Source organism: Oryctolagus cuniculus, chromosome 1, assembly GCF_964237555.1.
Source record: "Oryctolagus cuniculus chromosome 1, mOryCun1.1, whole genome shotgun sequence".
Taxonomy (NCBI): Eukaryota; Metazoa; Chordata; class Mammalia; order Lagomorpha; family Leporidae; genus Oryctolagus; species Oryctolagus cuniculus.
This window is the reverse complement of record NC_091432.1, coordinates 237230647-237253212: the sequence shown is the minus strand read 5'-3', so window position 1 is coordinate 237253212 and position 22566 is coordinate 237230647. Positions and strand designations below refer to the sequence as shown.

General features: G+C 71.0%; 2 protein-coding genes across 10 annotated transcripts in view; both read right to left on the bottom strand.

The window, feature by feature from the left end:
• Positions 1–10138, bottom strand: part of RABL6 (RAB, member RAS oncogene family like 6) — a 33679-nt gene extending 23541 nt beyond the window's left edge. Inside the window, exon 1 of one of the 2 annotated variants that reach the window (XM_070059332.1) lies at positions 9756–10138. In XM_070059332.1, the coding sequence (XP_069915433.1) occupies positions 9756–9885 (130 nt within the window). In that variant the 5' untranslated portion in view covers positions 9886–10138. The remainder of the gene's footprint in view (positions 1–9755) is intronic. The other variant, XM_070059337.1, reaches the window with a different exon arrangement.
• A 160-nt stretch (positions 10139–10298) lies between these two features.
• CCDC183 (coiled-coil domain containing 183) lies at positions 10299–21235 on the bottom strand. Of its 8 annotated transcripts, none has more exons than XM_070059355.1 (14): positions 20646–21235; positions 20225–20346; positions 19882–19959; positions 19606–19773; positions 19219–19323; positions 17920–18042; positions 16555–16680; positions 12657–12711; positions 12135–12235; positions 11531–11691; positions 11214–11451; positions 10880–10990; positions 10715–10808; positions 10299–10446 (listed from the first exon to the last, which is right to left on the bottom strand). In XM_070059355.1, the coding sequence occupies exons 1-14, from the start codon at positions 20713–20715 to the stop codon at positions 10328–10330; spliced, it is 1671 nt and encodes a 556-aa protein (XP_069915456.1). In that variant the 5' UTR covers positions 20716–21235; the 3' UTR covers positions 10299–10327. The 8 variants fall into 8 exon arrangements, 7 of the variants coding, with proteins under 7 accessions (XP_069915456.1, XP_069915465.1, XP_069915444.1 ...); XM_070059364.1 differs by having other exon boundaries at positions 11283–11451; XM_070059343.1 differs by having other exon boundaries at positions 11143–11691.
• Between the last annotated feature and the right edge of the window lie 1331 nt (positions 21236–22566).

The window sequence follows — 22566 nt, the reverse complement described above, 5'->3', positions numbered from 1 at the left end:
TTTACAAGCCTGCACACGCCCTCAAAAGCGGTTCCTGCTTCCACAGAACTCCCGGTGCTTGCGCTGCCCCTGCTGGTCAGGGGCCAGCATCGGGCTTGAGACCCCACAGGCCATGGCTTTACCCGTTACGCCGCAGCGCCGGCCCCTACACGCACTCTTAACATTTATAAAAGACATTGGTCCTTTTGGTAAATGCTTCCATAAGTCGTTATTTGACAGTTAAAATTGCTCGTGAAGTTTTCATTTGCTCTTGTTATTGACAGAAAGCCATCTGCAGGTGAGAACCGGGCTCTCTTCTGAAGGGCTCCCCAGGGCACGCACGTCCCCCCTGCCAGTCCTGGCACAGCCTCGGGGCTGCCGTGACGTCGCTCGGACAGCTGACTGTGCCGTGGGCACTGTAAACCAAGGGAGCGACAGTCTATTCAAAACTCACAGACAGCTTAGACAGGTGGCCTCCACGGCTGACCTCACCTAGGACACAGCTGTCCTCACAGGGCGGGCGCGGTCAGGACGTGCCCGTGACCCTGGACTTCTAGCTCAGGCCACAGAGTCAGGGACGGGACTGAGCACCCCTGTGGCTGTGTCCTAGGTCAGTGCCCTCTGTGACCACATTACAGAGACCAGGAGGGCGAGCAGTGAGCTGGGCAGCCAGGTAACAGCTTGCCACGGTGACCTGCCACCGGGAGACCCAGCAAGGCCAGCGCACCGTGAGTGGCACTGGTTTTCGGTGTGGAAAGCCAGGGCTTTGGCCCGCCAACAGACCCTGTCAGCGCTGCCCGCCCAGGCCGGGTCCCTGGAGACGGAGCTGCCCCGGGGCTGGACGATTCTGGGTCAGAGCCACAGGACTTGGCTCTCGGCTGAGAAGCCTGCCCTCCGCCCAGCTCCCAGAGTGAGCGCCGCCGCCGGGGGACAGCCTAGGGTCAGGTCTGCCTTCCAGGGACACGCGGCCTCTGCCACCGCCCGCGCCCTGGTGCCCTGCACCGACATCTCACAGGCGCCCCCCCCCCCCGGCAATGCCTGCCTCACGGATTCTGAACCCCTCCCTCATCTCCCGTCTTCTCCAGGTCATTCACCACTTGTCACTCTGCTTTCAGAGTTCCCCTTAGTCGTATCCCCACACCTGAGTTTAGCTTTAAATGAAGAACTTGTGCACACTGCACTTCCTGGCCTCCTGCTCTCTCCCCCTCAGCCTCGCAAGGGAGGCCCCGCCCTCACTCACCCCTGGTCTCCCATCCCTGGGGGAGGCCCTGCCCTCACTCACCCCGGGTCTCTCATCCCTGGACCAAGGTCCTCTCTGCTCAAGCCCTCGCTCCCACGTGGGTGTGGGTTCCTCCACCCCTCAGAGCTGCCCATCACCCTGCGAGTGCCTGTGGGCGCTGAGGCCCCACCTCCGGCCCCACTCAGCGTTTGTCCCCTGTGGCTGTTGTGAGTCTATCTGAGAGGCCGAGTCACAGGGGAGAGAGAGGGAAAGCGGTGCACCCCCTTTCCTTACAGAGAGGTCTTCCATCGCTGCTCACTCCCCAGATGCCTGCAACAGCCAGGCCAGGGCCAGGAGGAGGCCAGGGCCAGGAGGAGGCCAGGGCCAGGAGGAGGAGGCCAGGGCCAGGAGGAGGAGGCCAGGGCCAGGACGAGGCCAGGGCCAGGAGGAGGAGGCCAGGGCCAGGAGGAGGCCAGGGCCAGGAGGAGGCCAGGGCCAGGAGGAGGAGGCCAGGGCCAGGAGGAGGAGGCCAGGGCCAGGACGAGGCCAGGGCCAGGAGGAGGAGGCCAGGGCCAGGAGGACGAGGCCAGGGCCAGGAGGACGAGGCCAGGGCCAGGACGAGGCCAGGGCCAGGAGGAGGAGGCCAGGGCCAGGAGGAGGAGGCCAGGGCCAGGACGAGGCCAGGGCCAGGAGGAGGCCAGGGCCAGGACGAGGCCAGGTCTCCCACGCGGGTGCTTTCCCGGCTGCGTCAGCAGGGGTCAGAAGTGGAGCGCTCGGGGCTTGAACTGGCGCCGCAGGCAGTGGCTTCACCCGCTACACCAGGGCTGGCCCCTCATTTTTCGACATTCATTTCACAGGCAGAGTGCCAGGGCTTCCATCCACTGGGTCACTCTCTACGGCCACAACGGCTGGAGCGGCGCAGGCCAAAGCCAGGAGCTCCGCCCCCGTCTGCACGCACCTGGGCCAGCCTCTGCGCTCGCCAGTGCACCGCACACGGCTCCTGTGTGGGATGCTGGCATCACAGGTGGAGGCGGCCCGCCGCACCTCACGCCCACCCCCTATTTTACAGCCTCTGACCAGCAGCTGCCACGCCCCTCGCGGGCCTGCGCTGAACTTGAACTCATAATTGGGATCCCTGCCAGCCAGGGGCCAGCACAGGCGGATTCCCAGCTGGGAATCCTGGGCCACACAGCCAACACGGCCGGCACGCCACACGGAGGCTACCCTGCGCTTACACACCAGGCGACAACCAGCCCCCAGCCCCGCCCAGGGCTGCCCAGCAAAACTGCCCAGGATTCGGGGAGGGCCCGGCGCCCGGCGCCCGCTGCCCTGAGAGGCAGCCCTGTTTCTCAACGCTGGGCAGGCGGCTCGCACACGGAAGCACCCTGACCCCAGGGCAGCAGTTCTATCTAACCACACCCCTGAGGGCGGGACGACCCCACCTCCCCACACCTGCTGTCCTCAGGGCACGCTGGGCAGGGCGCCCCTACAGGGAACACTCCCTGTGTCATCACCACACGCAGGCTGGGCGGCCACAGGCGGTGCCCTGAGCTCCACTTTGACAAGCAATGGTTTGGAGCTTTCGGCAAACGACAAATGAGATTTGTTGATTATAACACATATATATATATTTCCTTTTTAAATTATTTTTTATTTATTTGAGGAGGGGAGGGCAGGAGACACAGACGCAGAGCTCCCACTTTCTGGTTCACTCGTCAAATGCCTGCGGCGGTCCCAAGGGGCTGAAGCTGGGAGCCAGGAGCCCGGTACCAGGGTGTGCATGGCAGAGGCTAGGACGGGGAGCAGGGCTGAGAGTGGAGTCCAGACTCCCATGCGGGCATCTTTTTTTATTTATCTTTATTTGAAAGAGTTGAGAGGAGAGGCCTTCCATCCACTGGTTCACCCCCCAAATGGCCCAACGACAGGGCTGGGCCAGGTCCGAGCCAGGAGCCAGGAGCCTCCCCTGGGTCTCCCACGCAGGCGCAGGGGCCAAGCACTTGGACCTGCTCTCCCAGGCCACAGCAGAGCTGGACGGGAAGTGGAGCAGCCGGGACTCGAACTGGCGCTCACGTGGGATTCAGGTGTTGCAGACAGCGGCTTTACCCACTGAGTCACAGCAGCGGCCCCCACGTGAGTATCTCAACAGCTAAGCAATGCCCCTGCCCCGCCTGGCCCCGCCTGGCCCCGCCTGGCCCTGCCCTGCCCCATCCCGCCCCGCTCTGCTCCCAGCTGCCCTGCCGCAGGCAGACTTGCGCAGAGGCAGCTGGGCCCCCCTGCTGGCACTGGCCTGGGGCTCCGCTCCCCGGCGGTGGTCACTAGTCGCTCTCTGGGGCACCTGCAGGTCTCACACCTGTGCGCATCACCCTCAGCTTTTACAACTGTGCCTCAGATACCGACAATCCTGTCCTGACCCTCTCCTGGGGGGCTGCGGCTACAGCAGGTGCCACCGGGGCCGGCACGGCAGCTTCAGGACCAGCATTTCCCGAGCTGCACGCCCCCCCAGGGCCTCCACCCTGGATGTGCCGCACGCCCCCCCACGGCACTTCCTAACTTCCAGCGACCCGTCAGCCCATCTCCTCCCCAGCAGGAGGGGCCCGGCCCTTCCTGCCTGCTGTCGAGTGGGCAAGCCGGCCTCTTCTCGCTCCTGAGTCTGGGGACAGGGCTGCAGCTTTCTCTGCTCAGACCCGCACTTCTAGCACTCACACCCCCCTGAGGAAGCCTCGGGCAGACACACGGCCCCTCTGCCCCCGCCTGTCCCCCACCCCACCTGTCCCCACCTGTCCCCCCTCTGTCCCTGCCTGTCCTCGCCCTCCATCTGCCCCCACCCGCCCCCTGCCCTCCATCTGCCCCCGCCTGTCTCCGCCCTCCATCTACCCCCGCCTGTCCCCCCCTCTGCCCCCGCCTGCCCCCCTGTCCTCCGCCTGCCCCTGCCCCCCTGCCCTCCATCTGCCCCCGCCTGCCCCCACTTGTCCCCCGGTCTGCCCCCCTGCCCTCCATCTGCCCCCTCTGCCCCCCTGCCCTCATCTGCCCCCCATCTGCCCTTCCTGCCTTCCACCTGCCCCCGCCTGCCCCCTGCCCTCTATCTGCTCTCCTGCCCTCTGCCTGCCCCCGACCCCCCCACCTTGGCCCCTCCCAGGCCGCGTGCTGACTTCTGGGTTTCAGCCCCTCCCACATGATCACCATCACTGACTGTAATCAGCGCTTACCCACCTTCTCCACGCTCACAATTTCTCCACTAACCCTCACCTTTTTTTAAAAAAATAATTCTATTTATTTATTTGAAAGGCAGAGCTAGAGAGAGGCAGAGAGAGAGAGAGGTCCTCCATCCACTGGTTCACTCCCCAGATGGCCGCAATGGCCAGGGCTGGGCCAGGCTGAAGCCAGGAGCCAGGAGCTCCATCCGGGTCTCCCACGCAGGTGCAGGGGCCCAGGACTCGGGCCATCTTCTGCCTTCCCAGGCCACAGCAGAGAGCTGGATGGGAAGTGGAGCAGCCGGGACTCGAACCTGCGCCCATACGGGATGCCGGGCTGCAGGCGGCAGCTTTGCCAGCTACGCCACAGCGCCGGCCCCACCTTCACCTCCTTAACCCTTTCTTTGATTTCTGGCTGAAGTAAGGGCGCGAGGCGGGCCCAGTGCGGGAGGGCTGCCGCCTGTGACACCAGAACTCCCCATCACAACGCGGGTTCGAGTCCTGGCAGCTCCACTTCTGACCCAGCTCCCTGCTGGTAGCCTGGGAAAGCGGGGGAGGTCGGCCCAAGTGCTCGGGCCCCTGCACCCGCGTGGGAGACCTGGATGGAGCTCCAGGCTCCTGGCTTCAGCCTGGCCCAGCCCTGTCTGTGTGGACATTTGGGGAGGGAACAGCGGACGGAGATGTGCCTGTCTCTCTCAGCGCTGCCTCTCAAATAAATAAATCTCCAAAAGTGAAGAAAAACCCCCAACCCCCCACAGCCGTGAGTATGCCGTTCACTACTCTACACCCTGGGCTTCAGCACAGCTCCTGGGAGCACAGACTGGGGCTGAGGTCCTCCCCCCACCCAGGCCGCCGTCTCCAGCCCCCCCGCCCCCCCACCCCAGGCTGCCGTCTCCAGCCCCCCCGCCCCCCCCACCCGCCTCTCTCAGCTCCAGCCCCCCCCCCGTCCCCTCGCCCCAGGCTGCCATCTCCAGCCCCCCCGCCCCCCCCACCCACCTCTCTCAGCTCCAGCCCCCCCTCGTCCCCCCGCCCCAGGCTGCCGTCTCCAGCCCCCCCCCCCGCCCCAGGCTGCCGTCTCCAGCCCCCCCCCCCGCCCGCCCCGCTCAGCCCCGCCTGCACTGAGACTGGTTCTTGACTGCTCCAGCAGCGGCCTGGCTGTGGGCGGTTTTCCAGGCCTGGACCTCGAGGAGCTGCATGTTTCACGGACTCCAGAACCCCCCAGCGGTCACCGCGCCCACCGCCTCCCCTCCCGGACGCCAGGGCCCCCCAGGCGCCCACCGCCTCCCCTCCTGGACACCAGGGCCCCCCCAGGCGCCCACCGCCTCCCCTCCTGGACGCCAGGGCCCCCCAGGCGCCCACCGCCTCCCCTCCCGGACGCCAGGGCCCCCCAGGCGCCCACCGCCTCCCCTCCTGGACGCCAGGGCCCCCCCAGGGGCTGGTGCTCTGGCCCCGCCGGGAGCCGGCTCCTCCCCTGCCGCCTCCCCGGCTTCCACAGGCGGCCGTCTCCTGCTCTCAGATGTGTTCCGGTAAAGTCTGGCTCCGGAGCTGAGAGTGACTTCCTTACCAAGGCCGCCAGCTCCCGGGCCTCGGCGTGGCTGGTGCAGGGGCGCTGCCCTGGGACCCGAGGAGCCCGGCGCCCTGGCGGAGACCCTCGCCACCCCAGTCCCACCTGGCGGAGACCCTCGGCCGTGCCAGTCCCACCTGGCGGAGACCCTCGGCCGTGCCAGTCCCACCTGGCGGAGACCCTCGGCCGTGCCAGTCCCACCTGGCGGAGACCCTCGGCTGCCCCAGTCCCACCTGGCGGAGACCCTCGGCTGCCCCAGTCCCACCTGGCGGAGACCCTCGGCCGCCCCAGTCCCACCTGGCGGAGACCCTCGGCCGCCCCAGTCCCACCTGGCGGAGACCCTCGGCCGCCCCAGTCCCACCTGGCGGAGACCCTCGGCCGCCCCAGTCCCACCTGGCGGAGACCCTCGGCCGCCCCAGTCCCACCTGGCGGAGACCCTCGGCCGCCCCAGTCCCACCTGGCGGAGACCCTCGGCCGCCCCAGTCCCACCTGGCGGAGACCCTCGGCCGCCCCAGTCCCACCTGGCGGAGACCCTCGGCCGCCCCAGTCCCACCTGGCGGAGACCCTCGGCCGCCCCAGTCCCACCTGGCGGAGACCCTCGGCCGCCCCAGTCCCACCTGGCGGAGACCCTCGGCCGCGCCAGTCCCACCTGGCGGAGACCCTCGGCCGCCCCAGTCCCACCTGGCGGAGACCCTCGGCCGCGCCAGTCCCACCTGGCGGAGACCCTCGGCCGCCCCAGTCCCACCTGGCGGAGACCCTCGGCCGCCCCAGTCCCACCTGGCGGAGACCCTCGGCCGCCCCAGTCCCACCTGGAGGAGACCCTCGGCCGCCCCAGTCCCACCTGGCGGAGACCCTCGGCCGCCCCAGTCCCACCTGGCGGAGACCCTCGGCCGCCCCAGTCCCACCTGGCGGAGACCCTCGGCCGCCCCAGTCCCACCTGGCGGAGACCCTCGGCCGCCCCAGTCCCACCTGGCGGAGACCCTCGGCCGCCCCAGTCCCACCTGGCGGAGACCCTCGGCCGCCCCAGTCCCACCTGGCGGAGACCCTCGGCCGCCCCAGTCCCACCTGGCGGAGACCCTCGGCCGCCCCAGTCCCACCTGGCGGAGACCCTCGGCCGCGCCAGTCCCACCTGGCGGAGACCCTCGGCCGCCCCAGTCCCACCTGGCGGAGACCCTCGGCCGCCCCAGTCCCACCTGGCGGAGACCCTCGGCCGCCCCAGTCCCACCTGGCGGAGACCCTCGGCCGCCCCAGTCCCACCTGGCGGAGACCCTCGGCCGCCCCAGTCCCACCTGGCGGAGACCCTCGGCCGCCCCAGTCCCACCTGGCGGAGACCCTCGGCCGCGCCAGTCCCACCTGGCGGAGACCCTCGGCCGCCCCAGTCCCACCTGGCGGAGACCCTCGGCCGCGCCAGTCCCACCTGGCGGAGACCCTCGGCCGCCCCAGTCCCACCTGGCGGAGACCCTCGGCCGCCCCAGTCCCACCTGGCGGAGACCCTCGGCCGCCCCAGTCCCACCTGGCGGAGACCCTCGGCCGCCCCAGTCCCACCTGGCGGAGACCCTCGGCCGCCCCAGTCCCACCTGGCGGAGACCCTCGGCCGCCCCAGTCCCACCTGGCGGAGACCCTCGGCCGCCCCAGTCCCACCTGGCGGAGACCCTCGGCCGCCCCAGTCCCACCTGGCGGAGACCCTCGGCTGCCCCAGTCCCACCTTGCCTGCAACCGTGCGATCATGTCCTTGTATCTCACACCACGAAAAGCCCACGCCTACCCCAGTGCCCGCGCCTCGCGCCGGGGCCACGTCCAGCGTCCAGCACTGCCTGTCCTCGGCACCCAGCGAGCCCACGCCTCGCTCCCCTGCTCCCCACCAGGCCTGGAGGCCCCAGCCCAGCCCCCCTCTGGGGCCGGAACCCACTCCCCACTCCCCTACTCTCCCACTCCCCACTCCCCTGTGGTCCTGGCCCCAGACCCCTCTGCTCAGCGGACTCGCTCCACCCACGCCTTGTCCTCCGGCCGAGCTGCCCGCCGCCTCCTCGCAAGCACGTGGGAACAGTGACCCTAACTAAAAAGGGCCGCCACTAAAGGCACGTCCTCCAGACCACGTCCCCCAGACCACAGTCCCCTCAGACCACAGAACCCCTCAGACCACGTCCCCCAGACCACGTCCCCTCAGACCACGGAACCCCTCAGACCACGGAACCCCTCAGACCACGTCCCCTCAGACCACGGAACCCCTCAGACCACGTCCCCTCAGACCACATCCCCCCGACGACGTCCCCCAGACCACGGAACCCCTCAGACCACGTCCCCCAGACCACGGAACCCCTCAGACCACGTCCCCCAGACCACAGTCCCCTCAGACCACGTCCCCCAGACCACAGTCCCCTCAGACCACGGAACCCCTCAGACCACGTCCCCTCAGACCACATCCCCCCGACGACGTCCCCCAGACCACGGAACCCCCCAGACCACGTCCCCCAGACCACGGAACCCCTCAGACCACGTCCCCCAGACCACGGAACCCCTCAGACCACAGTCCCCTCAGACCACGGAACCCCTCAGACCACAGTCCCCTCAGACCACGCCCCTAACCTGACCTGCCTGCGGGCCTCCCTGCTGTATCCTCCTGCCTGCGACACTATTGAGAGCCTGGGGCCGGCGCCGGGGCGTAGCGGGTTAAAGCTGCCGCCTGCAGTGCCCGCATCCCACATAGGCGCTGGTTCCAGTCCGGCTGCTCCACTTCCGATCCAGCTCCTGCTGTGGCCTGGGAGAGCAGTGGACGATGCCCGAGTCCTTGGGCCCTGCACCCGCGTGGGAGACCCGGATGGAGCTCCAGGCTGACTTCGGCTTGGCCCAGCCCTGGCCGTTACAACCATCTGGGGAGTGAACCAGCGGGTGGGAGACCCCTCCCTCTCCCTCCCCCTCTCCCCCTCCCCCTCCCTCCTTCCCTCTCCCTCTCTCCCTCTCTCCCTCTGTAACTCTGTCCCTGAAATAAATAACGAAACCTTTAAGGAGCTGCGCTAAGTCCTCCTCTGCCCGGGGGGGCTGGGCCCGGCCACCCTCACCCTCGGGACCCGGAGGAGGCTCAGCTCTGCCCAGCCCGCAGCTCCCCTACGGAGGGCGCAGGGTCGCTCCGGGGAAGGCTCGGGGCAGGTGAGCGGTGAGCGCCGCCCCGCCAGCCCAGGGGCCTCCGGGCCGCAGGTGTCCAGTTGCAGGCCTCCCTGCACGGCGCTGGGATTCGGTGTCAGGCAAGGCCTGGGGACCGCAGCCAAGCAAGGGCGCGCGCGCGCGTCCGCGCCGACCGCACGCGGGGCCGACGGAGGTCCCCGCTGACACCTGTAAGCTCCCGCGCGGACTCGCGGGGCCCAACCTAAACGCCCGCACCGCCCTCCAGGCCACGTCCTCACCAAAATAAAGAAAGAAGAAGGCGGCGAGAAGTGTGGCGCAGCTCGCACCCCGGCTCCACGCTGAGCTCCAGGCGCACGGACGACCCGAGACCCCAGGCCGGCGGCTTCCAGCGCCCACCGGCCCTGCTGCGCGCGCGGGCCAAGCCCCCCGGCGGGGTCCCCCGCAGGTCCCCTGGGCCAACAGGGCGCCGCAGCTGCCGGGGCAGGTTCTGCGGGCAGCGCCGCGCAGCCCGGGTCGCCGTCGCGCGCGCTGGCGGCGGCGGCGACCTGCGGCCCCCGGCCGCCCACCCCGCCCCGGCCGCCGCCCGCAGGGACCCCCGCCCCCCGCCGCCCACCCCGCCCCGGCCGCCGCCCGCAGGGACCCCCGCCCCCCGCCGCCCCCCGCCGGCCCGCGCACTCACTGTTGTACTGCACCCCCTTGGCGAAGCGCCTCTGCAGCGCCTGGTTCATGGACTGCAGCCCGGCGGGGATGTGCTTGTCCCGGCCAGGGGCCTGCTCCGACCCCACGAGCTTCTTGAGAGCGGAGAACATCTTCGCGCGGCGCGTCCGAGCCTGCGAGGCCCGGGAGCTCAGCTGCGGCGCGGCGCGGCGCGCACCATGTCCCGGCGGCCCAGACCCTTCCCGAGGCCGGAGCCGGCGCGCCCTCCCGCAGGCCGAGCCTGCCTGAGGCGGCTGCCGGTCCTCAGCTGCGGCGGCTCCGCGCTGGCCCCCGAGGCCCCCAGCGCGGCCGCTCTCCGCCCGCCAGCGCCGCCATCTTGGCGCCGCTCGGCTACGGCGCGCCGCGAGGGCCACGGGCGCGGGGCGGACGGCGCACGCGCGGGCCGGGCTACCCGGGACACGCCCCCGCCCCGCCCCCGCCCCGCCCCCGAGCCCCGCCCAGTCCCTGTCCCTGGAGACCCCGAGGGCCGCGCGCCTAGGCAATGCTGGAAAAATGTTTATTCGTGTACGAAAGCGCGGGCTGGGGCGGGCGGGGCTACTTCTTCTTCTTCTTGGCCGACTTGAACTTCGCTTCGATCAGCCCCTGCGCCTGCTTCTTGATGTCGGCCCGCGACGGGACGTAGCTGTGGTCCATGTCCGCGAACTGGAAGGTGTCTGCGGGGCGCGGCGCGGCTGGCAGCCCGGTCCCTGCGCGCCCGCCGCTGTCCCCCGCACCCTCCGACTCGCGGCCGCCTCTCCGCGCTGCCGCCCCTGGGCCGTGACTTGTCCCCGAGGCCGTGGCTGCCCTGCGCCGCCGCCCGGTCACCCCATCACTTAAAGGCCCTCTGGGTTCCTGCAGCCCCACGGGGATGACCAGGTTGACCAGGATGTGCCGGTGGGACAGGGGCACGCGCCCCGCCCCCAGCCCAGGCCCCCCGCGCACCTATCATATCCTCCAGGTCCTCAAAGCTGATCCGGGTGTTGCGCTTCTCCTTGAGGGTCGAGGACTCCAGCGCCTCCCTCACCTTCGTGTCCACCTGCAGGCACAGCCCCCCCTCAGCTCTGCGGCCACCGGGGCTGCCCGGGGGGCCCGCCCGCCCCCGGTTACCTCTTCAGTCCTGGACAGCGCCTGCACTTTGTCAGCTAGGTACGTGAGCTTCCGCTCGCAGAAGGCCAGCTTGGAGCACACGTCCAGGGTGTCGGGGGGTGCTGCTTCCTCCTGTGTGGCGGGGGGAGGGCTTGGGCTGGCCTGGGCCTCACCTCGGGGCCCCCATCCCACCCCTCCACCCGGCCTGGGCCCCACTGCTGGGAGGGGGCCTTGGGCTGGCCTCTGCCTCCCCCCGGCGAGCGGCCCCCACCCGCGCTGTGCACCTGTGCAGGGAGGGGGCCTTGGGCTGGCCTCTGCCTCCCCCCAGCGAGCGGCCCCCACCCGCGCTGTGCACCTGTGCAGGGAGGGGGCCTTGGGCTGGCCTCTGCCTCGCCCTGGCAAGCGGCCCCCACCCGCCGGGCACCTGTGCGGCCGGCAGGGCGACGCCGATGAGCCGGATGTAGAGGTTGTCGATGCCGGTCTGGATGGTCAGCAGCAGCTTCTGGCTCTTGGCCACGCTCTTGCGAGCCAGCCGCAGCCGGTCCTCCTCCGCCCGCAGCGTGTCTGTCAGCCTCTTCTCGATGGAGTTGAAGCTGAGAACGGTGGGGGCACCTGAGGGCCGGGCCGGGCGGCGCCCAGCTCCCCTGCAGGGCTGCGGGAGCCCCCGCGCACCTGACGGAGCTGGGGGTCTGGTGGAACTTGAGCAGGGCCTCCTCCAGTTCCAGCTTCTTCATCAGGGCCTCCAGCTGCGCCCGCCGCCCCTCGCAGTCCTGCATCTGCAGCCCCAGGTTCTCCTCGGTGTTGTTCTGAGACAGGAACCGGCCCGCGATGTCCTGGCAGCCCGGGGAGAGAAGGCAGGACTGAGCCAAGAAGGCAGGGAGGGGGCTCCCGGAGGGCGAGCCGAGCCAGCCGAGGGCGCCACGGCTGGGGACGAAGTCCCGCCCTGCAGCACTTGGCTGAGGCTGAGGACAAGGCGCTCCGGTGAAGCGTCTGGTGGCTGTGGTCAGCTTGGCCACCCTGTCACTTGGGAAGGGGCTGAAGGAGGAGGCAGAGGCCCGCCCCTGGCATACGGGTCCTCAAGTGCCAACAGGCCCTGTGCCGCCCCCGGGGACAGGGCTTGGCTACGCCGGCTGCGTCCTGGGAGTGCCCTCCGCTCTGAGCAGCACCCCACCCGCCCAGGTGTCCTCCCAGGCCGGGAGCAGCAGGTGCAGGGCCTGCGGCTTCCTGTGTCCACTCCGGAGGCCCCGCTCGGCCACCCCCGCGCCCAGGAGCCTACCCAGAGGTGAGAGCACTGCACAGCCGACTTCACCCTGTCCACCAGCGTGATGACCTCCGACTGGTACTCTATGTCGGCCATGGAGGTCTCTTTTCTCCTTACTGGGCAGAGTGGAGCAGAGGGGAGGGCCAGTCAGCGCACGGCCACTGTGCAGGAGCCTGTGTGGGGCCGCGGGGCCCCTCTGTCCTTGCCTGGCCCTCAGGGGGCTGGCTGTGGGCCCCTGCGCCTGCACCTGCTCCTCCTCAGCCCCACCCTTCGGGGACGCCCCAGGACGAGCGACAGGAGGAGACGAGGGCAGGGCGCACCGGGCCTGAGGGCTGCTTCTCACAGGAAGCTCCGGGGTCACCGGGTGACCTGTGCGGCCGAGGGGCAGTGTCTCTGCAGCCACCCTGGGCCCGCGGCTCCCAGACCCTGCAGAGGCAGCTCAGGGGAGGCGGGAGACCATCGGGCGCCCGGTCATGGCAGCTTGCCTCGGGCCTCACGAGTCCTGACGGGGGCTGGGCTGTGGGGCAGAGGCCTCACCTTTCTGGGTTTCCATGGCCATCAGGTTGGATGGGAAGTCCAAGTCCCTCTGGCCCTGATGGGAGGAGGGGCAGGAGGGTGAGTGGCATCGTCCACAAGGAGTGCACCCTGAGCAGAGTCCACTGGCTGTCCCCGTGTCCCCCAGCTGTCCCCGTGTCCCCCGTCCCCCAGCTGTCCCCCGTGTCCCCCAGCTGTCCCCCGTCCCCCAGCTGTCCCCTGTCCCCCAGCTGTTCCCTGTCCCCCAGCTGTCCCCGTGTCCCCCAGTTGTCCCCGTGTCCCCCAGCTGTCCCCCAGCTGTCCCCCGTCCCCCAGCTGTCCCCCATCCCCAGCTGTCCCCCGTCCCCCAGCTGTCCCCATGTCCCCCGTCCCCCAGCTGTCCCCGTGTCCCCCATGTCCCCATGTCCCCCAGTTGTCCCCCGTCCCCCAGCTGTCCCCATGTCCCCCGTGTCCCCCAGTTGTCCCCGTGTCCCCCAGTTGTCCCCTGTCCCCCAGCTGTCCCCTGTCCCCCAGCTGTCCCCGTGTCCCTCAGCTGTCCCCCATCCCCCAGCTGTCCCTGTGTCCCCCAGCTGTCCCCTGTCCCCCAGCTGTCCCCGTGTCCCCCAGTTGTCCCCTGTCCCCCAGTTGTCCCCTGTCCCCCAGCTGTCCCCGTGTCCCTCAGCTGTCCCCCATCCCCCAGCTGTCCCTGTGTCCCCCAGCTGTCCCCTGTCCCCCAGCTGTCCCTGTGTCCCCCAGCTGTCCCCTGTCCCCCAGCTGTCCCCCGTCCCCCAGCTGTCCCCGTGTCCCCCAGTTGTCCCCATGTCCCCCAGCTGTCCCCCGTCCCCCAGCTGTCCCCGTGTCCCCCAGTTGTCCCCATGTCCCCCAGCTGTCCCCCGTCCCCCAGCTGTCCCCGTGTCCCCCAGCTGTCCCTGTGTCCCCCAGCTGTCCCCTGTTCCCGTGTCCCCCGTCCCCCAGCTGTCCCCCGTCCCCCAGCTGTCCCCGTGTCCCCCAGCTGTCCCCTAGCTGTCCCCCATCCCCCAGTTGTCCCCGTGTCCCCCAGCTGTCCCCCGTCCCCCAGCTGTCCCCTGTCCCCCAGCTGTCCCCTGTCCCCGTGTCCCCCGTGTCCCCGTGTCCCCCGTGTCCCCCGTCCCCCAGTTGTCCCCGTGTCCCCCAGCTGTCCCCTGTTCCCGTGTCCCCCGTGCCCCCTGTCCCCCAGCTGTCCCCCGTCCCCCAGCTGTCCCCTGTGCCCCAGCTGTCCCCTGTCCCCATGTCCCCCATGTCCCCGTGTCCCCCGTGCCCCCTGTCCCCCAGTTGTCCCCGTGTCCCCCAGCTGTCCCCTGTTCCCGTGTCCCCCGTGCCCCCTGTCCCCCAGTTGTCCCCCGTCCCCCAGCTGTCCCCTGTCCCCCAGCTGTCCCCGTGTCCCCCAGTTGTCCCCTGTCCCCCAGCTGTCCCCCAGCTGTCCCCCATCCCCCAGCTGTCCCCCGTCCCCCAGCTGTCCCCCATCCCCAGCTGTCCCCTGTCCCCGTGTCCCCCGTCCCCCAGCTATCCCCCGTCCCCCAGCTGTCCCCTGTTCCCGTGTCCCCCGTGTCCCCCGTCCCCCAGCTATCCCCCGTCCCCCAGCTGTCCCCTGTTCCCGTGTCCCCCGTGTCCCCCGTCCCCCAGCTATCCCCCGTCCCCCAGCTGTCCCCTGTTCCCCTGTCCCCGTGTCCCCTGTCCCCGTGTCCCCCGTCCCCCAGCTGTCCCCTGTCCCCCAGCTGTCCCCCATCCCCAGCTGTCCCCTGTCCCCGTGTCCCCCATCCCCAGCTGTCCCCCGTCCCCCAGCTGTCCCCCATCCCCAGCTGTCCCCTGTCCCCGTGTCCCCCATCCCCAGCTGTCCCCCGTCCCCCAGCTGTCCCCCATCCCCAGCTGTCCCCTGTCCCCCAGCTGTCCCCTGTCCCCGTGTCCCCCGTCCCCCAGCTGTCCCCCGTCCCCCAGCTGTCCCCCAGCTGTCCCCAGGCCCCGTGTCCCCCAGCTGTCCCCTGTCCCCGTGTCCCCCGTCCCCCAGCTGTCCCCCGTCCCCCAGCTGTCCCCGTGTCCCCCGTCCCCCAGCTGTCCCCCGTCCCCCAGCTGTCCCCTGTCCCCCAGCTGTCCCCCATCCCCAGCTGTCCCCTGTCCCCCAGCTGTCCCCTGTCCCCCAGCTGTCCCCCAGCTGTCCCCGTCCCCAGCTGTCCCCTGTCCCCCAGCTGTCCCCCGTCCCCCAGTTGTCCCCTGTCCCCCAGCTGTCCCCCAGCTGTCCCCCATCCCCCGGCTGTCCCCCGTCCCCCAGCTGTCCCCCATCCCCAGCTGTCCCCTGTCCCCGTGTCCCCCGTCCCCCAGCTATCCCCCGTCCCCCAGCTGTCCCCTGTTCCCGTGTCCCCCGTGTCCCCCGTCCCCCAGCTATCCCCCGTCCCCCAGCTGTCCCCTGTTCCCGTGTCCCCCGTGTCCCCTGTCCCCCTGTCCCCTGTCCCCGTGTCCCCCGTCCCCCAGCTGTCCCCTGTCCCCCAGCTGTCCCCCATCCCCAGCTGTCCCCCATCCCCCAGCTGTCCCCCATCCCCAGCTGTCCCCTGTCCCCGTGTCCCCCATCCCCAGCTGTCCCCTGTCCCCCAGCTGTCCCCCATCCCCAGCTGTCCCCTGTCCCCCAGCTGTCCCCTGTCCCCATGTCCCCCGTCCCCCAGCTGTCCCCCGTCCCCCAGCTGTCCCCCAGCTGTCCCCAGGCCCCGTGTCCCCCAGCTGTCCCCTGTCCCCGTGTCCCCCGTCCCCCAGCTGTCCCCCGTCCCCCAGCTGTCCCCTGTCCCCGTGTCCCCCGTCCCCCAGCTGTCCCCCGTCCCCCAGCTGTCCCCGTGTCCCCTGTCCCCCAGCTGTCCCCCGTCCCCCAGCTGTCCCCTGTCCCCCAGCTGTCCCCCATCCCCAGCTGTCCCCTGTCCTCCAGCTGTCCCCTGTCCCCCAGCTGTCCCCCAGCTGTCCCCGTCCCCAGCTGTCCCCTGTCCCCCAGCTGTCCCCCGTCCCCCAGCTGTCCCCCATCCCCAGCTGTCCCCTGTCCCCCAGCTGTCCCCTGTCCCCGTGTCCCCCGTCCCCCAGCTGTCCCCCGTCCCCCAGCTGTCCCCCAGCTGTCCCCAGGCCCCGTGTCCCCCAGCTGTCCCCTGTCCCCGTGTCCCCCGTCCCCCAGCTGTCCCCCGTCCCCCAGCTGTCCCCGTGTCCCCTGTCCCCCAGCTGTCCCCCGTCCCCCAGCTGTCCCCTGTCCCCCAGCTGTCCCCCATCCCCAGCTGTCCCCTGTCCTCCAGCTGTCCCCTGTCCCCCAGCTGTCCCCCAGCTGTCCCCGTCCCCAGCTGTCCCCTGTCCCCAGCTGTCCCCCGTCCCCCAGCTGTCCCCCAGCTGTCCCCCAGCTGTCCCCATCCCCAGCTGTCCCCGTCCCCGTGTCCCCCGTCCCCAGCTGTCCCCCGTCCCCCAGCTGTCCCCCAGCTGTCCCCCAGCTGTCCCCTGTCCCCCAGCTGTCCCCGTCCCCGTGTCCCCCAGCTGTCCCCCAGCTGTCCCCCATCCCCAGCTGTCCCCCGTCCCCCAGCTGTCCCCGTGTCCCCCGTCCCCCAGCTTTCCCCTGTCCCTGTGTCCCCCAGCTGTCCCCCATCCCCAGCTGTCCCCCGTCCCCCAGCTGTCCCCCATCCCCAGCTGTCCCCCATCCCCAGCTGTCCCCTGTCCCCGTGTCCCCGTCCCCCAGCTGTCCCTGTCCCCCGTGTCCCCCGAGTCCCCCGTGTCCCCCGTGTCCCCCGTGTCCCCGTCCCCCGTGTCCCCTGTCCCCGTGTCCCCCCTGTCCCCCGTGTCCCCCAGCTGTCCCCGTGTCCCCCAGTTGTCCCCTGTCCCCCAGCTGTCCCCCGTGTCCCCCCGTCCCTGTCCCCGTGTCCAGGCCCACCCGGCGGAGCTTCTCGCTGGTCTCTTTGGTGTGAATCTTGTCAATGAGCTTCTTCTGCTGGCTCAGCCGGTTCTCCCGCGCCCTGCGCTCCTCCATGAAGCTGGCCTCCCCCTGCCTCATGTTCCTCTGCGGGCGGGCGGGGGGCGTGGGGGGGCCGGCTCACCCAGGCCCCCCCGGGACAGGGGGCGTGGAGGGGGCTGGCTCACCCAGGCCCCCCTGGGACAGGGGGCGTGGAGGGCGCTGGCTCACCCAGGCCCCCCCGGGACAGGGGGTGTGGAGGGGCCATGGAGGGGGCGTGGAGGGGGCGTGGAGCGGGCTGGCTCACCCAGGCCCCCCCGGGACAGGGGGCATGGAGGGGGCATGGAGGGGGCTGGCTCACCCAGGCCCCCCCCGGGACAGGGGGCGTGGAGGGCGCTGGCTCATCCAGGCCCCCCCCGGACAGGGGCCGTGGAGGGGGCGTGGAGGGTTCACCTAGGCCTCTGGGGGCATGGGGATGGGGGGCTCACCCAGGCCCCTGGGGACGCGGGCACGGGGGGCTTTCCCAGGCCTCCCCTCCCACCAAGGGCGGCAGTCAGACTCTGCTTGCACTGGGTTTGCAGCAGCGCCGAGGCCGCCGCTCCAGGGACCCCCGTTGCCTCCTCAGTGCGGGACCCTGATGCACACGCACCTCCCGGGGTTCTCTCCAGCCTGAGCCCCCCACTACCTGCAGCTGCCCGCTGCCCAGCTCCGCCGAGAGCCCCTGGCGTGGACCCTGCACGTCTAAAGCTGAGTTCACCATCTGCCCCAGACTCTCTCGGCCGCGACTCAAGGGTCGCCTGTCACGGACTCTCACTCCTCCCACTTTTGGCCACACCCCCACGGGCCTGCCCAAGGGGCCGGTGTGTATGCGGCCACAGCCTCCCGCCCCTGTGGCCAGAGCACCCCTTTCCGAAGCACACATCTGCCTGTGGCCCTCCAGCTCCTGCTGGGCTCCAGGCCAGCGGGCCCGCCCCCGCACCTCCTCCTGCGCTCTAGTCACTGGACCTTCGCGGGGTCATTCCTCCCAGCCCGGCCCAAGCTCCCTGCAGAGCCACCGTGGACCTCCCTGAGCGGGCCCACGGCACCCCTACCTCTGACGCCATCATCATGCAGTGTTGGGGCTGGGGCTGCCTCCTCACCCTGTCCACTTCGGGAAGACGGGCCAGCTGTGCCCAGCCCCTGCTGTCCCTCCCCCAGAGCACACAGACTGGGCCAATGAGTGACCCACACCTGCCTCAGGGCTTCCGGGCCCGGCTGCCTCTGCTCTGTCCAGCGGGTGACTCCCCAGGGACGGCCATGGGCGTGTCTTGACAGGCCCCGGGGAGCCAGCCTCGGTTCTGGGCTCACCTTGACCTCGTCGGTGATCATCATGGCGTCCTGGGACATGACCGTCATGTCTGCCAGCTCCGAGCAGTAGTCCACCACCAGGTTCTGCAGCTTATCTAGCTCCACGGGGTAGCCCGCCAGCACCTGCGTCGGTGGGCAGGGGCAGGTGTGCCAGGGCCACGGGCAACCCAGACACCGTCCCCTGCTCCAGGCCTCGACCGCGTGCCCCCCCCCCCGGAAGGCACCTTGCCTGCCCCCCCAGGGCCTCTGTGGGGGAGCAGCTCCGGCGTGCAGCAGAGCGCGGCCCCAGGCCAAGGCTGCTCCCCAGCAGTGTGTGACCTGGGGGGTGCTCCTTGAGCTCTCCGAGCACCCCCAGTCCTCCCAGAGCGGGCGGCGTGGGGTGAAGTGGGATGCCGGGCTGGCACCGCGGGCTGGGGCCTGAGCGCCCGGGGAAGCGTCCCCTCAGGGACACCAAGGGAGTCATTCTGCTTCCGGGGACGCGTGTTTTAGAAAGGAGGGGCTGTGCTGTGGCACAGGGGGCTGAGTTGCCGCCTGGAGCACCGGCACCCCGTATGGGCGCTGGTTCGAGTCCCGGCTGCTCCACGTCCGATCCAGCTCTGCTGTGGCCTGGGCGAGCAGTGGAGGATGGCCCAAGTGCTTGGGCCCCTGCACCTGCGTGGGAGACCTGGAAGAAGCTCCCGGCTCCTGGCTTTGGATCAGTGCAGCTCTGGCCGCTGCAGCCAATTGGGAAGTGAACCAGCGGATGGAAGACCTCTCTCTCTGATTTCCAACTAAAATCTTTAAAAGGAGAGAGGGCTGCCAAGGGGTGAAGGAACAGTGTGGGCGGGGCCTCCAGGTGAGCGTCGGGGGCCAGGACAAGCGGCCCAGGCAGGAGGGCACAGCAGAGAGCCAAGGGTCGGGGTCCCTCCCAGCCACGCCAAGGAGCTGTCACCCTCCTCGACCGCTCTCCCTCCGGGCACAGCCCCACGCTGGTCCGTGGTGCGGCCGGGGGCACCGCGCGCCCAGCGATGAAAGATGACCGACGGGAAGCAGGCAGTTAAACCACGCGGGACGCAGGAGGGTCCGAAGAACTGGACATGCCCGCCCTTCGCTTTCGCCGAGCCAGGCGCGTCCTGCTCCTGGTCCTCGGGCGCCCGCGCAGGGCCAGCCACGCCCCCCGGAGACCCCCCCCCCCCCGGCCGGCCGCGCGGGGCTCACCTTCTTCAGGTGGTCCAGCAGCAGGGCCGGCCCCGCCCCCCAGACCCTCCCCTCCCCGCCCCCCCAGACCCTCCCCTCCCCCGCCGGCCGCGCCGGGCTCACCGCCTTCAGGTGGTCCAGCAGGTCCACGTACAGCAGGCGGATGTTCTGGCTCGTGGTGATCTTGACCATCGTCTTCTCGATGTTGTTCTCCAGCTGGCGGATGACCTGGGGCGGCCCGGGGCACGTGAAGGGCCTGGCGTGCGGGCCCGGGGGCGCGGACCCTGCCCAGGAAGGCGTCGGCGGGCCGGGCAGTCTCTCCCAGGGGCTTGGGCTCGCCCCGCCCCCGCCGCGGAGCCCCGCCCCTCCCGGGAGCCTAGCCCCGCCCCGATCGCCCGGGCCCCGCCCAGATCCCCGCCCCTTCCGCGACCCTATCCCTTGCCCTGCCCCGAGCCCCGCCCCCCCGCGCGCCGAGCCCCGCCCCCCGCGCGCCGAGCCCCGCCCCCGCACCTGCAGCAGCCGCAGCTCCTCCTTGGTGGCGTCGGGCTGACTGCGCAGGCGCGCCAGCTCCAGCTGCATGCACTCCAGCCGCTGGCCGCGCCGCCGCACCAGGTGGATGAGCACGTTGTGCGCGTTCACGCGGTCGAAGATGTACTTGCGCAGCTTCTCGCGCGCCACCTGGGCCGAGAGGGCACCGCCCGCGCGTGGGTGCACGCAGGGGGCGCCGCGGGGACCCCGGGGAGCGGGTCGCTCGGCGGGGAGCGCGTGCCGCCCGGGCGCGGTTACCTCCACGGTGGTGCGGCCGTGCGCCAGCCTGGAGGGCACGTCCTTCCCGCAGGCCTTGGCGATGGTGCCCTGGTCGTACTGCGGGGCGGCGGCGGCTGAGCCGGGGTGGCCGGTGGGTGACGCCCCCTCCCCGCCGCCGCCCCGGGCGCTTTCCACGGGACCCTGCCCCCAGGGCGCCGCGTCCGGGCCGCGGTGGGGTCGCCGAGGGGCCCAGGTCTCTCCCCCGTGGCCGGCCGGAGGACAGGGGTCCCCGCGCAGGCCGAGCCCCCCGGGGCCCCTGGGCCCGCAGGACCGAGGCGGGGCCCGGGGAGGGGCGCGCGCCCTGCGCCCGAGGCCCGGGCACCTTGTTGGCCAGAGCCAAGTCCTGGGCCCCGCGGCGGATGCTGCCGCGCAGGTGCGCCAGCGTCGCCTTATTCTGGGCCGTCTTCTCCTTCACGCCCTGCACCTGCAGCGCCCGGCATTGCTCTGCGGGCGAGACCGGGAGGCCGCGCTGTGCGCGGGGTGCTTCCTGCCCCCGCCCTGCGCTGTGGATCTGCGGGCCGGGCCCTGGGCGGCCTAAGGCCCTGGCGTGGGGTGGGCACTCCCCACGGGAACGGGAAGCCGTTTCTCGTCCATGCTGGTTGGGTGGCCCTTGTCGCGCTCGGCTCAGGGAGCAGCTAGAAGCCAGCCCCCTAACAGGGGCGAGCCCCCGGTCCCTTTCCCCAGCCCCGTGGGGGCGTGGGCGGTAGGGGACTCGAGGCCCGGCTGCCCAGGGCAGGGCTCACCCTGGAGCCGCGTGATGGTCTTCAGCTCCTGGACCTGTGCCTCCACGTCAGAGTCACCAAGCACCTTCATGGCGGCTGTCAGGGTCCCCAGGGGCCCTGTGCACCGCCCACTCTCCCTGTGGTCTGCCCACAGCCGGGATTGTCCCCAGAACCCTGGCCCATTGTGATGGAACCCGGGGGTTCCAGGCACGCCCTGCCTCGGCCAGCCTCTGCTGGGGGCCGGGTGGGGGTGCCTCTCCTCCTGGGGTTGTGTGATTTGTGATGAGTTGGCAAAACCACACCCCACACCCCAGCCCGGCACCTCTGCACGGCTCTGTGGCTCCAGCCCAGCCTTGGCAGGGTCGCCGCCCCCTCCTGCCCAAGCCCAGACTCCAGCCCTGGGGGGCCTGGCTCAGGGCACCCCCCCCCAGGCTCACAGCTCCTTCTCTTCCCAGCTCTCTCTCTCTGCCTGGCCCCGCCCCGCTCTCCCTGCGCTCTCTCAGGGACAGCCAGGAAGGGGCCAGTTCCCAGCGTGCACCCCACAGAGCCGTAACCCAGGCCTGGGGGGTGCACACCGGATGCACCTCCCTTGCCAGCCTGCACTGGTCGGCTCGGGCCGTCGGCGGCCTGGGTGCCGCGACAGCTTAGTGCCTCACGGTTCTGGAGGCCGGAGTCCAGGTCCAGGAGCGGCAGGGCCGGCCCCTCCCGAGGCCTCTCCCTGGCTGGCAGGCGTGGGCGCCTCTCCCTGGGGCTCAAGGGCTGGCGGCTCTGCGTGCCTGTGTCCTAATCCCCGTTCCTGCAAGGACAGCGGTCAGGTGGATCCGGATCCGGGCGGCCTTAATCTGCTGAGGCCCCTGCCTCGGGGTGCAGCGGGCACGCGGCTCTGGGCCTTTCCCTGTCCTGCTGACCGCTGTGCCTGCAGCTGACCACACAGAGGGTGCGTGCTTGTGAGTGCCAGAGACGGGCGTGCGGAGAGCCGGCCGCCGTGCGGGGTGGCCAGTGCAGGCTGCACCTCAGCGCCATCCCGGCCAGAGAGCCTCCCGCCGGCGCCCGGCGGTGCTGGGCGTCCCGCAAAGCCAGGCCTCCTGCCGGCGTCCCCATGCCCTGCGCCCCCCGCCCTGTCCGTGCTCCCCAGGAGACCTCGCTGAGCGGCTCTCGGCACCCCCGGGTCCCTGCGGCCCATTGGTGGCTGGATTCGGGACCTCGTCCTCCTCACCCCGGCTCCGGGGCCGGCAGCACAGCCACGTCCTGGGGTGGGGGTCAGGACTCCACCGTGGGCCCTTGGGGGGCAGCGGCCGCCACGCGGTGCTGCTGGAGCCTCTCGCAGGGCCCCTCGCCTTCCTGACGACTTTTAGGCTTCTTGACTTCCTGATGTATTATTTGAGAGGCGGAGTGACAGGGAGCGTGAGACAGCGCGGTCCGTGTGCTGGTTCACTCCCCAGCTGGCCACAACAGCCGGGGCTGAGCCGGGAGCCAGGGACCCCGTCCTGGTCTCGCGCCTGGGTGCAGGGGCCCGGCAGCTGGCTGGAAGCTGGGCTGGGCGTGGCGCGGCACAGATGTGGACACGGGCGCTGCAGGGGGACGGCTGACCTGCAGCACGGCAAGGCCGCCCGTGACCACTCAGCCACCCCTCCCCGCGGCCAGGCCCCACCTCCACTCGGGGTCCCAGCTTAGCGCCCACCATCCCCCGGGACTGGCCCTCCCTCCTCCCTCAGTACAGAAGCCCTGAGGGTGGGGCCGGCGCTGTAGTGTGGCAGGTAAAGCCCCAGCCTGCAGTGCCCGCATCCCACATGGGCGCCGGTTCGAGTCCCGGCTGCTCCACTTCTGATCCAGCTCTCTGCTGTGGCCTGGGAGAGCAGTGGAAGATGGTTTGGGTCCTTGGGCCCCTGCACCCGTGCGGGAGACCCGGAGGAAGCTCCTGGCTCCTGGCCATTTGGGGAGT

Bases quoted from the DNA above. Each gene is read 5' to 3' on its own strand.
- CCDC183 (XM_070059343.1), bottom strand. From the start codon at position 20,715: ATGAAGGTGCTTGGTGACTCTGACGTGGAGGCACAGGTCCAGGAGCTG. The intron at 19,324-19,605 runs GTGCGGGGGCGG...GGGCCGCCCCAG, and splicing joins AGGAGCTGCGGCTGCTGCAG to GTCATCCGCCAGCTGGAGAA. The intron at 10,447-10,714 runs GTGCGCGGGGGG...CGCGCCCCGCAG, and splicing joins GGACCTGGAGGATATGATAG to ACACCTTCCAGTTCGCGGAC.